Here is a 13,571-nt window from a genome sequence, read left to right on the forward strand (position 1 = left end):
TAATTTTGTTATTTTAATACTTTCAAGGTGTACAACAGCTCACCCCACACTTTGTTGCAAGTAGCTTGGAAAGTATCCGTCTTTCTTTGCTAGTATACCGTTCGACTGAAGCTCACAACACAGTTTTACGCCGGTGCGTACTAGTAAGAGATGTAGTCTAAGGCAAGAGTACGTCAACATAGCCTTACTGACGAGTCCGTTAACGTACTCAGGACAAAACTACAAAGAATCATGCAAGTAGGCATATACCTTGGGTTTGGTTGTTGATTTATGAGTCAATACACCGAATGACAAGTATTATATGTAAAAAATGCAGTGTAGCACGACATAAGTGCATAACATATTGATAACCAGTCAAAAAACCTTAAAATGTAAAAAGTTGGTAGGTTGGCAACACCGCTCCAAGCATTAGTAATAAATGGGGATCGATTTGTGTCCAAAATTTAGTTATTTTTAACTATCATTCAATTAATTTACCTGTAAATTTAATTCAACAGTTGAATAAGATGCCTTAAAGCAACTTCTTTTCTAATTGATATTGAAATGGGTTTTTAAAATTCAAAATTTGTCGAATTTTTGTACCAGACACTTCGCGGCATTAGAAAAAAATCGGAATAGATTTGTGTCCAAAATTTAGTTATTTTTAATTATCATTAAATTAATTCACCCTTAAATTTAATTCAACAGTTAAATAAGATGCCTTGAAGCAACAACTTTCTCAATTAATATTAAAATAGATATGAAAAATTCAAAGATTCAAAGGAAGACAACACGAAAGATAAAAAGTAAGACAATATTTAAAATATAAAGTTAAAATAAATTTGAATAAAGCCAAACACAATTATTGACTGAAATCGAGTCAAAATTTAAGACTCAAAATCAGACACTATTCAAGGCAAAAAGTAAGAGAAATTTTAAGACAAAAAATAATACTAAATTTTTTACAATCTATTTCACTATGGAAAAATTTGAATTCTTTGATAGTAGATTTTTTTTTTTTTTTTTAAGCTATCTTCAGATTGTTTCGAATCTGACAGCAACTGTCACTTTATCATTTCACTTGGCATATCAACCGCTTAAAATAATATCGTTGCTTTTATTTATCATTCTGTGAAACATTAATTATTTAGTTTTTTGGAAAAACGACAAATTGGTTAGCGTGGTCGATTCTTCATGTATTTATAAGCGTGCCGAAAATAATTGCGTAACCGTTCGGTGGGGACGTAAATTTACGCTGCGAGAATAATTGCTGAAAACAGTAAGTTTTGGCTTTTTTCCTCTATCTACTTAAGTTTTTTATATCAATACTGAATCCTTACAAAATTTATTTGATTTGATCCGCTTGTTATTCATAGCCGATGTTAAATTCCTGAGAAGCATTATCGTCAATACTGATGACATCGTGACAGGGTTCGATTATGCTAATCAAGATGGCTGTAATCATGACACTGTTCCTGATAATAGTGATAATCTGCGTGGTGGTTCCGTTTCTGGTCAGAGTGAGTCTGATGTCGTCGTTGATATTGCTGATGCTGATGGTGATGCTAACAGTGACTTCTTAAATCACTCAGGTCATGATGGTGATAATGATGACGACGACGATAGCAGTGATTATAACCATGACCTTGATGATGACGATAAGAATAATGTCGATGATCGCGATGATGATCATCATGTTGATAATGATGATCATAGTCATGATGATGATCATGATGATCATGATGATAATAATGATTATGATAATGGTCATAATGTCGATGATAATGATGAGGATGATGGTCATGATGATGATGATGATCATGGTGATGATGATGATGTTGATGATGATGATCATGGTGATGAGGATAACGACGTTGTGAAAAATTCTAAGACGGAACTCGTTCAAGGAAGCAAAATCTTTGTTCAAACTGAACTTCTCGACTCTCTTAATAAAGAATATATAAATAAGCCGAGAAGAATGATTACTCTACTGCTGTAAAAGTTAGTTGAGCGCAAAATTTTTGAGGACATGACATTACAAGGCAGTGATGGGAAAGCTGTACCAAAAAATCTCTTTAACTGTGTTAAAAGTAATTTTCTTTCTCATTTTGTTTTGTGAGTAATTTAATCAAGTGAAAAATACTTTTAATATTTATTCTTTAATTTTTTTTCTTTTAGAATATGTGCTAAGAAAAACTGCTCCAACTAATCAATTAACAAGAGTTGCATTCAATCGTTGTGTAACTCTCTTTCTTGGCAATTTTAAACTTCAAAAAAAGAAGAAAGCGAACCGTTTAATTAAAAAAAAATCAGGATTATAAAATTAAGTAATTAATTACTTTTTGATCTATTGTTTTAACTTCCCGCTTAGAAAATCGACGATTTTCTAAAATTTCGGGAAGTTATTGTTTTAACCCCGATTTTCGAAAATCGAGTTTTCATCAGATGTCGACGTTTTGAGGTCCTAGGAAGCTATTCTGACTATTTTCAGAATGATGTCCGAGTGTGTGTATGTATTGTTACGTCCCGATGGTAATTGGAACAATGGGGAAAAGAGATTTTATATTTTAGAAATCTACAGATTTCTAGGAATGATCCCTGATCTCAAAAAAAAATTTATTTCTACTTACGTTGGTGGGAAAAGGGGACCGATTTTAAAAAGGGTACCTTTTCCTTTTGAAAATTACTCCAAGACTATTAGTTCTATGTGGTCGTCAGGAACCCCCGTGTACGGCTCCAGCAGAGAAGGTCCGGACAGGAATTTATCAGCATAAAAATGGAACCTTGGATCCGCGTCGCTGATGTAAATAAGAGGTATGGGCCTCTCGACCTCAGTGATCGGGATCAGTTTGTATTTGAGTTTCTTAACCCTAAAGTTTTTGGGAAGGATAGTGGTTTTCCTTACGAAGGGCAAATTAGGTCTGGTTAGTGGTTGGTGGTAACGTTCACCAGAACACAATTTGTCATACTCCGTACAGGAGTCACAATCACAATATTTAGGTTTCGAATCAGAGCCCCTAGGCCGGCGTACTTTCGGCGCCATTGATTCTGTTCGAAAACATTTTTATAACGATATTTGTCCCGAAAGATGCTCTCGGAAATAATAATGGTAATTAGAAGAGAAAGATAAAGTAATCGATTTGCTCCTGACTTAACAATGCAGGATTCACCTACTGATATGCTCTCTTTCGTATAAAGATGGTGTATTACAAATTAATTAAATTATGTTTATGCATGCTGCATCTAGCTGTTTTATGTATGTATGTCATACATGCAATATTTATGTATTAAATATATATATAAAATAGAATATTTTTATAAATTTAATTGTATATTGAGAAGAATGTTTGTATGTTTTCATACATGCAAAGTTTAGTGTATGTTATACATGCACATATTATTTCTTAAATTTAGTATCTGTGTTTAAATTAATTTATTATAAATAATTATTTTTTGGACTCTAATATTTAAATCACATTTATACCTGCGCATATACTTCCATATGTGCATATACACAATATTGTAATATGTATGTATACGCACATGAATCATTTGCATATGCGCAACTACAAATATTTGCCTTATTCTTACTGTATTTCCTTAATAATAAAAGTTATATATAAATATATATAATTATATATATATATATATATATATGTATCTCTTATGTACGAACATATATATATATACATATATATATGTGTGTACACTCTTCGAATCATATACATATACATAGTAATCAAGTTAAATTTACATTTTCCTTTAAAGTATAAATTTTATGAAGGTATCATACGGGAACGGTCCATATGAGTTGTTCATGCTGGGCCTTTCCCAGAATAATAATGATATCTTCGGATAAGTGCGTTATGGTAAAGTGTTGAAGGGTGACGAGGACGTAACACCCTCCCCCTTAGTTGAACACACGGGGTTATGGATCGTGTGTTCTACGAAGCTTACTTAACAAAACGGGATCGACACCCTTCAAGATGTTAGATGTTGACCCGCTTGTTCCGATTGACCCCATTGACCCGCTGCCTGTTAAGTCATATAGACTTTTACTGGATGCCCCAAAATACTGCCTTGGTGGTGGTGCTGGTTGAGTGTTGACTGGCTCATTGATTATTATATCGGTTGGTGATTCACTGGATTGGTCCGGTTGTTGTGAATTCTTCTGATGATGTTTGTGTAATAAATACGAGGTGAGCGCATTCCAAAAGGCACCAAATAGTTCCGTTCCGCAACCATATACTTCGTGTAACGCTTTACCCTGAATAATAGTGTCGGCCGCATATTTAATAATTTTGATGATCATCAATATTGCCATTAACCCAGCACTCACTGATCCAAAAGTTACAAAGGCGCCCCATATTTTCTGGGCTGTTGACTCAGCAATTCTATTCAGTGCATCTTCGTCCAAGAGTCCCATCAATGATATTTGTTTGTCTCCAGTTGATCTTCCAGTTACACCCCTGGCTATTGAATTTAATAGTGCTTCTCTTTCCACTGGAAACATGATACGATCTCTTAATTTCTCCAAATCCTCTTGCGAATAAATTCCACTTTGAGCTAGGTGTGATGGTTCATCATAACTCCAGCTTGGTTCTGTTTCCGGCTTCAAACTTTGTGGTGATGGGGCTGTTGATACTTTTGGTAGAAACTGGTACCACCTTCCATCGATGTCAAATTGGATAGGCAGGAGTTCGTTGCACTCCACTATTGTACCCTTTTTTGTTAAAGTTCTTGACTTCGGAGTAAGGAAGTAGCTCTCATTTTTGTAAGTGACAGGCAGCTCTTGGTAGCATTCTTCTGCTTGGCGTTTCTTAACTGGTACTCCAATGCACTTGATGACGTGCACAACTTCCCCGGCAATGACAGTGTAATACCCTGGGGCTTTCATTAATGCGTAGCTGAACTGGTCCGGATTTATTGAAGACAGGGCCAGGCTATTCATGAGTATTCTTCTCTCCAACTCACATCGATGAACCAATATGTCATGATATAAATTATTCATTTGCAAACGGATGTGTCTTTCGACGTATACGAATTTTGAATTGATGTACGTAAAGATGTCCATATTGTCAACCTTGATTTTTCCCTCATTTGGTGCCCCTCCTCCTTCGACGATGAATAATTTTGGATGTTCGGTGCTGATGACTCTGTACCCACATAAGTCATGTACCACCTTCCTTGCTAATGCGAACGTAATATCCTCTGTTGTGACTGTGTATACATCTGGATTTGGTGCGCTTCCGAAAATGTGAGTGGCCATCCCTTCATATAAGACTCCAAATTTAGTGAGTGGACAGCTATCCGCAGGTATGTCTCGCCAAAACGCTGAATATCCTGTCCCATCTATACATTTTAAGTCTTTTAAATTACATTTATGCCCTGACCTCAGAGCAACCATCCCGGATTTGATGTCGACTCGACCCATGTATTTATTAACAGTAATATACAAATTGGCATCCACTACCACCTTGGTCCAATCTCCAAAAGGATCGCTGTACGCTGTACCCTCACATGTGCCATCATTACCCAAGGATCCACCCAGCATGACATGACGATGATTTGTTGAATTCCGCTGGAGCCCATTGACTGGAACGTTGTACGCAAGAGGAAATGACCCCGTATGATACATGTCGCGACATAATGATTCGCTTAAATCTAATAAGTAATTTCTACGATAGTTAGCAACAACTGAGGAATGAGAGTGCATTCCACAGCGATGTATTTGTCGATCAATTTCAACTCTACATTCAATAATTTCTACTTCCCTAAAATCTATGGTTTGTAATAATTGTATTTTAATATTCTTTGTCTTAACTTTAATTTCTGGAATATTACATTCCTCTACATCTAATAATGATATTGTCGTCAAATTTAGAGTTCCTCCACCACAGTCGTACCCCAGTAGCCCATATGCAGAGGGAAGGAGAGCCACGAAGGCAATGAAAATTGGCCAAAACTTCGTCATTTCTTTTTTTTTCAATTTAGTCTTTGTTTTATCTGTAACAATTAACGAGTTTTTCGCAACTTATTAATGTGAACCCTCTTTACGAGGCTACCTATACTAATTTTTACATTTTGATCAGGTAATATCTCTACTACACTATGTGGACCACTATAGTGTGGATCTCCTTTCCCCTTACGCGGTTCTACAAGTAAATAAACTAAGTCTCCCATTTTTAAATGTTCAGGTTTTATGTTTCGATCATAATATTCCTTAGATTTTAGTTTAGATTTGTTTAAATTTTCAGCTGCGATGTGTTCAGCTCTATGTATTTTATTAAATAATTTTTCAAGATACTCTTTATAACTTATGTTAGTTTCATCACTGACTGGTACGCTTGATGGGATTCTGGCAAGTTTCCCAAACACCAATTGATATGGGGAGAAACCAGTCCCCTCATGCCGACTGGTATTATACGCAAACGTAGCCACCTCTAACAATTCGTCCCAATCATGATGTTTATCTGTGTACTGTTTTAAGTACTCCGTAAATACATGATGTGATCTTTCAATCGACCCATTGCTTTGTGGGTGATACGCTGTGGTATGATACTGTTTTATTCCAAACTTCTTAGCAATCTGTTTCATCAGGCTTGATAAGAAGTTCGAACCTTGATCAGTTAACAATGCCCCAGGTGGTCCGAAATAGCAGATCCACCTGGTGACCAAAGCATTGCCAACTTCAACTGCTGTAGCCTGTTCCAGAGGTACAGCCACTGAATATTTAGTAAGTACGTCTTGTATCGTTAAAATGTAATGGTTGCCCGATGGTGCTTTGTCTAACCCCCACATTATGTCCATTGAAATTTTATCAAACCCCGATCCGGGTGTCTCAGTCAGTACCATCGGTTGTTTAGTTTTGACTCTAATTAGTTTCTTCAACTGGCAACTTGTGCATCGATGTATAAATTTAGTAATGTCTTGTTTTATGTTATTCCAAAAATAGTCAGTTCTAATACGTCTGTATGTCTTACCCATACCTTTATGCCCAGCAGCGGGGGCTGCATGATATTCATTTAATATTCTCTCAATGTCATTTCGGTCTGGAATCTTTATTATTTGTAAACAGATAGTTATTTTAATTCGTGTATCCATGAATTTATTTATAAGTAAATTCTGTATAGATCCCCAATTGAGTTCGTCTATTTGATTCGTTTTAGCAATGCTAAATGATTTTATATTTAGTGTTTTGGCAGATTCATACAAAGCGTTTAATACTCGTTCGACGTCATCCACGGTAGCTGGGTACCATTGGGTGAGCTTTACTACACAGATAAAGCATTTTCTGCTTGTTTTGTATACTACAGGATAGACTTTACCATGTTCCAATTCTTCAGGAATATGAATTGAATCTATTAACTCGACACTTCCTTCATCACAAGATTCTCTATTTGACGTTACAAATATTACAACATTATCTTTAGCCATGATTAATCTGTCACGCGTTTCAACAACATTTTCCCCAATTTTCCTTGCTAGCGGATTATCCCGAAAATCCCATTCATCTTCAGTTTCGCTACTTTCTACTTCTATGTCTGATATGTCTGTTCCGTCGTTGTCATTATTCATACTGTCAATATCCATATTTTCATCATTACTGTCACCATTTTTGCAATTACTCTGATTTCCAATAGGTTCAGTCAAAGACATGTCCTCTACAGATCCTTCATTGTCTGGTACATGGTTGTCTACTAGTATTTCTGTTTCATTAAATAGTTCGTTAATGTTTGATGGTTCTTGTATTTGTGTTTTTTGTTTATTTCTTATTCGCGCGGATCGCCGAAGTACCCGACTGGGTCCAGCTACGGGTTCACCTGTTTGTCTAACAGGTGTTTTCCTCTTTGGATTCCAGTCAGAGACTTCGGAATCCTCGGAAGTTGTACTATCTTTCAGTTTTAGTTTAGTCCGTTTTTTCCGTCGAGCCATAAAAATTTCTACTGATTCTACAAAATCTTCGTCAATGTCTGTTACTACCGGATTTCTAGATAATGCGTCCGCGTTAGAATTTACCCGTCCCGGTTTATAAACGACTCTATATTTGTATTCTGCCATACACAATTTCCACCTGACTATACGCGAGTTAGGAGAGGTTACTGAATTTATCCAAGTTAAAGGGCGGTGATCGGTAACTACTGTGAAGAACCTTCCATAAATATAATGTCTAAATTGATTAACTGCATACACAATTGCTAACATTTCCTTCTCAATAGTCGAGTAATTTCTCTCGGCTCTATTGAGAACCCTAGATATGTAAGCAATTGGTTTGTCATTATTTATTTCCCCTTGACTAAGGCATCCACCGATCCCATAGTCACATGCATCAGTTGTTATAATAAATTCCCTGGTAAAATCAGGATATTGTAAAAGAGGTGATTCGCATAGTTTGTCCCTCAAAGTTTCGAATGCTTTAATTTGCTCTTCCTTAAATAAGAATGGAACGTTCTTCATCATCAGTATTGTAAGGGGTTTAGCAATTTTCGCGTAATTATCGATGAATCGTCGGTAATAGCCTGTTAAACCCAAAAACTGTCTTAATTTCTTTAAATTTTTAGGTATAGGAAATTCTTTTACTGCTTTTAATTTACTGTTATCTGGCTTAACCCCGTCTTTATTTATAATGTGACCCAAATAATTGATTTCTGTTTGAAAAAGTTTACATTTATCTGGTTGCAATTGTAATCCGGCTTTCTGTAACCGCTCAAATAATAACTTTAATTTTCCCAAGTGTTCTTCTACAGTTTCGCTATATACCACGATGTCATCCATAAATACGAAAAGAATTACTCCTTGCAACCCGATCAACGCTCGATCCATGGCTCGTTGGTAAGTAGGGGGTGCGTTTTTAAGCCCAAATGGCATTCTTACAAATTCGTAATGTTGAAACGGAGTAGAGAACCCGGTTTTATGGCGATCACTAGGATGTATTTTAATTTGATGAAACCCACTAGCGCAATCAAAAATGGAAAACATTCCAGATTTACCTAACTGATCTAAAATTTCCCCTATATTTGGTAAAGGGTACGCGTCATTAATAGTTTTTTCATTGAGACCCCGATAATCTATTACCATTCGCCAACGTGGCTTTCCCGAAGAATCTGCCTTTTTCGGCACCACCCAAATTGGAGCGCTGTATCCCGATTCTGAAGGAACAATAATTCCTTTTTCTTCTAATTCTTTTACTTGTCTCATTATCTCTTCCCTATGAATAGGTGGAAACCTATATTGTTTCTTAAAAACTGGAATATCATCAACCGTGTTGATGCGATGCATTAACACGTTAGAACACCCTAATTCTTCCCCCTCTAAATAAAATAATTCCTGATATTCCGTAATCAAATTTTTGAGATTAAGAGACTGATCGTCCGACAGACTATCATTTATATGGACTACATCAATAACACGTTTGGCGCGTTCTGCTGTTAAATTTTTAGTTAACGGTTGTATTCTTTTAACATTGTTATTTTCCGTGTATTCAGACACGGGTGAAGGATGTGTGTCTGTGGTTTCATACACAGATGTAAAACTCCCACCCAAACTTTCAGTTTTAGATGGTGATTGTAAGTCTGTCTTCTTAACAACAGACACAAAACATCCACTCGCGTCCCTAGACACAGATGGAATTACTAACTTTGTATTTTTAGATAAATGTTCATCTATGTTTCTGGACACAGATGGTAACTGTGAATATTTGTCCTCAGACACAGACGCAAAACATCCCTCTACGTTTTTGGGCGTAGACGGGAAAACTGCGTTTGTACTTTCAGGTGCAAACGACAAACATCCATCTACGTCCTCAGGCGTAGACAGTAATTGTGGATCTATGTCATCAGCCACAGACAAAAAACGTCCATCTATGTCTTTTGACATAGACGGTAAACAAGTGCTCTTAGGCGCAAACAAAAAACGCTCATCTGCGTCCTCAGGCGTAGATGAGAAAAATGCGTTTGCGTTTTCAGACGCAAACGAAAAACATCCATTCAAATCCTCAGATTTAGACGGGAAAAATCCGTCTGCGTTCCTAGGCGCAAACGAAGTACATTCATCTACGCTTTTAGACGTAGATAATGATTGTAAATTACTAATTGTGTTTTTCGCGCTTTCTTTAGTATTTTCATTCACAATTCTCACGATAGTAGGGTCACTGGGTGACATAGCTAAACCCGCTGCACGAATGCTTTTCGAATTTACACAGTCGGGGGTTTTCCTTGTAGCTGCGCGAATATTGGTATCTTGGAAAACCTCTATCGAATCGGATAACCACGGACATTCCACGATAGTAGGGGTTGGTACCGGTATTTGTATCACCCGATCTGTATGGTTTATTGCTCTTATGAAGGTTTTATTGTCGACCTTCATCTCGACAGTACCACCAGCCTCACTGCCTGGGGCAAGATGAATTGGTGGTATCACCCCGACCGACAACGAATTTTTAGTTACATTTACCATTAAGGAAGTTACCGAATTTGGTGGTAGTGTAGTTGTTTTAGCAATAAAAAATGGTATTTTTACATCCAAGAATTTAAAAGTATCATCATCGTAACAAACCGTTGCCCGATGTGTTCTGAAAAATTCTGATCCTAGGATTCCCGCATAGTGAGTCGGGAAATCGTCGTCTACAACATGAAATCTAGTGGGGTAACCCATTACATTGATGCTTATACTCCCCAATGTAAGAACAGGAGTGGGTATGATACCCAACAGACTCAACTTATAATTTTCATTTACTTTATCCAAATTAATTAGTACACCCTTCTTTATTAAATTTACTTCCGCCCCCGTATCTAACATTACCGTTATAGTTAATTTGAAATCTGCCGAATTTAATAAAATTGACGGAATATTGGTCTGTTTTATGTTTACCGTCGCAGTTCCTATGACCCGTTCGGTCGGAGTTGGACTTCCGGTTCTACTGGTGCCGACGGTATGATTACGTTTACTCGGGGTTCCGTCGGTTTCCCCCGAGCACCCTGCTCGTTTCCCGGATTGGATTTTCTTTGTTTAATCCGATACAAATTTTCGAATTCCTGGCAAGCCGTAATGTCATGAGAGTTTGTTTTGTGAAATTCGCAATAAGTTTGAGAACTACCATTTACCGGACATCCCGCATTACCTCGGTAACGATTGAAACTACTGTAATTATTATTAGCGTTATATCTATTATCGTTTTGGTTTGTACGATTTGAATAACGTTGGTCCCGTTCTTTTCCATAACATCGCGATTCTGTGTGCCCAATTCTCTGACAATAGTTGCATTTTAAGTTACGATACGCGTTGCTGTCATTACTCGCATTATTGTTTGCATTTGTGGTTACAATGTTACTGTTTGGGTTACTTCTATTTGTGTTAGTAATGTTATTATTGTTGTTGCTGATAACATTGCTACTTTTATTATTATCATTATTTGTATTTTGGATTATTGAAATTTTAGCAGTCTTTTCTGGAAAGATTATTTTGTCTCTAGTACTTAATCTATAGACTAGTGTGGCAGCTTGATAAGTTTGTTCTAATGTGTCGTGAGGTTTTAACTGACATTCAATACGTTTTAATGGTGGTAACCCGTTAAGAAAAGCTTCTATTGTATCGTTTTCTATTTTTAGCTTTGTCTCCCTTGACAGCTTTGTCTCCCTTGACAAGAAAGCCCGCTCACTACTTTCAGCGTGTAAGATTTCCCCGTGTAGGACTTGCACACGATTTATGTAATTGATGATAGGTTCGCCCGATTTAATCGATATATTTTCCAACTCAGCTTTATATTGACTTGCTGTTCTTTGAGGATCAAAAATACTACGTAAAAGTTGCTCTAATTCCGCGAATGTGTTGTATTCACTGTTTTCTACAGCTATCCGAGCTTGATCGGTAAATTTTTGTCGCATTAATTCCAAAAACGTCTTTTCCATCCCCCTTGGTAACAATTTTAAGGCCCTTTGACACGTACGGAGAAATTGCGCAACTGTCATATTTTTACCATTGAATATAGGTACGTACGCGAGAGCGTCTTTAATAGAAATTTGCCCAATTAAAGAATTGGAGGAAATACTCGGATTTGGAGTTTCATTCTTTAACTCTTGTCTTATAGCCTGCATCTCTTCTTGCATACGGGATAATGTTGACATCACTTCATTATCTATAGTAGAATTTAATCGTGATTGCTGGGGTTCCGACCCCCTTTCCAACGCATCTAATTTAAGATCATACTCGCGGTGTTTAGCTTTTAAATCTTCTTCCCTCTGTTTAAGACCTGCCATTATTTCCGCGATCCTTTCTGTATCGATTTCTTGTTCTCTTTGTTTTAACTCGGTCTCATATGACTCAAGTTCCCGTTGTTTAACTACTAGTTGAGCTTCTAACTGGCGTAGTTCCATTTCGTTCATAATGAATATTCAAATATTACTCTCGTAACGTACAAAATTGATTGAAAATAGGGAATTCTACCCAGATGTAGGGAAATACCCAACCTGGCCGAAAATAATAAACTTCAAAACAAGAGAACTCGATTAATTATCAAGAAAGTTGCTGTCTATGACAACTTGTAATACTATGGATTTTTTTTTTTTTTTTTTTTTTTTTTTTTTTTTTTTTTTAATTCGCGCTGTTTAATATGATTGCGATAAAATTGAATCTAATGACGTTAGGTATTAACCTAGCCAAAAAAAATAATAATAAATTTTGAAATTGGCGAACTCCAATGTAATAAACGACAGTTCAGACAAAGAACTAGAGTAAATGGAAAACTCCAAATACTAGATCAAACGTAGGAACTTTTTTTTTTCTTTCAAATGTAATTGTTTTATAGCTTTTGTAAAGCAATCGATAAAACGAAATTAACTAATAAACCTTAAATTTAATTAATTAATTTTTGAATCGATTACAAACTTATTTGTCAGATAATTATTAAGTTCTTGGAATGATTACACAAGTTCAAAAATAAATTGTTTAAGTTCTTGGAATGATTACACAAGTTCAAAAATAAATTGTAGGGTTCCAAAAAAAACCCTTTAAATTGACGATTGAAATAAAATTTTTAATCTATTTTATGTTTTTAAATCCCCATATAGATCAGAGAATATCCCACCGCTGTCACCATTTTTATGTTACGTCCCGATGGTAATTGGAACAATGGGGAAAAGAGATTTTATATTTTAGAAATCTACAGATTTCTAGGAATGATCCCTGATCTCAAAAAAAAATTTATTTCTACTTACGTTGGTGGGAAAAGGGGACCGATTTTAAAAAGGGTACCTTTTCCTTTTGAAAATTACTCCAAGACTATTAGTTCTATGTGGTCGTCAGGAACCCCCGTGTACGGCTCCAGCAGAGAAGGTCCGGACAGGAATTTATCAGCATAAAAATGGAACCTTGGATCCGCGTCGCTGATGTAAATAAGAGGTATGGGCCTCTCGACCTCAGTGATCGGGATCAGTTTGTATTTGAGTTTCTTAACCCTAAAGTTTTTGGGAAGGATAGTGGTTTTCCTTACGAAGGGCAAATTAGGTCTGGTTAGTGGTTGGTGGTAACGTTCACCAGAACACAATTTGTCATACTCCGTACAGGAGTCACAATCACAATATTTAGGTTTCGAATCA

At 36.3% G+C, this 13,571-nt stretch overlaps 1 protein-coding gene across 1 annotated transcript; it reads left to right on the plus strand.

Moving 5' to 3' along the window:
• The first annotated feature begins 739 nt into the window (after window positions 1–739).
• LOC106693173 (prostatic spermine-binding protein-like) lies at window positions 740–2,568 on the plus strand. The gene is made up of 3 exons (XM_053740039.1): window positions 740–785; window positions 1,356–1,802; window positions 2,561–2,568. The coding sequence occupies exons 1-3, from the start codon at window positions 740–742 to the stop codon at window positions 2,566–2,568; spliced, it is 501 nt and encodes a 166-aa protein (XP_053596014.1).
• The last annotated feature ends 11,003 nt before the right edge of the window (window positions 2,569–13,571 follow it).

Source organism: Microplitis demolitor, chromosome 6, assembly GCF_026212275.2.
Source record: "Microplitis demolitor isolate Queensland-Clemson2020A chromosome 6, iyMicDemo2.1a, whole genome shotgun sequence".
In the NCBI taxonomy this organism is placed as follows: Eukaryota; Metazoa; Arthropoda; class Insecta; order Hymenoptera; family Braconidae; genus Microplitis; species Microplitis demolitor.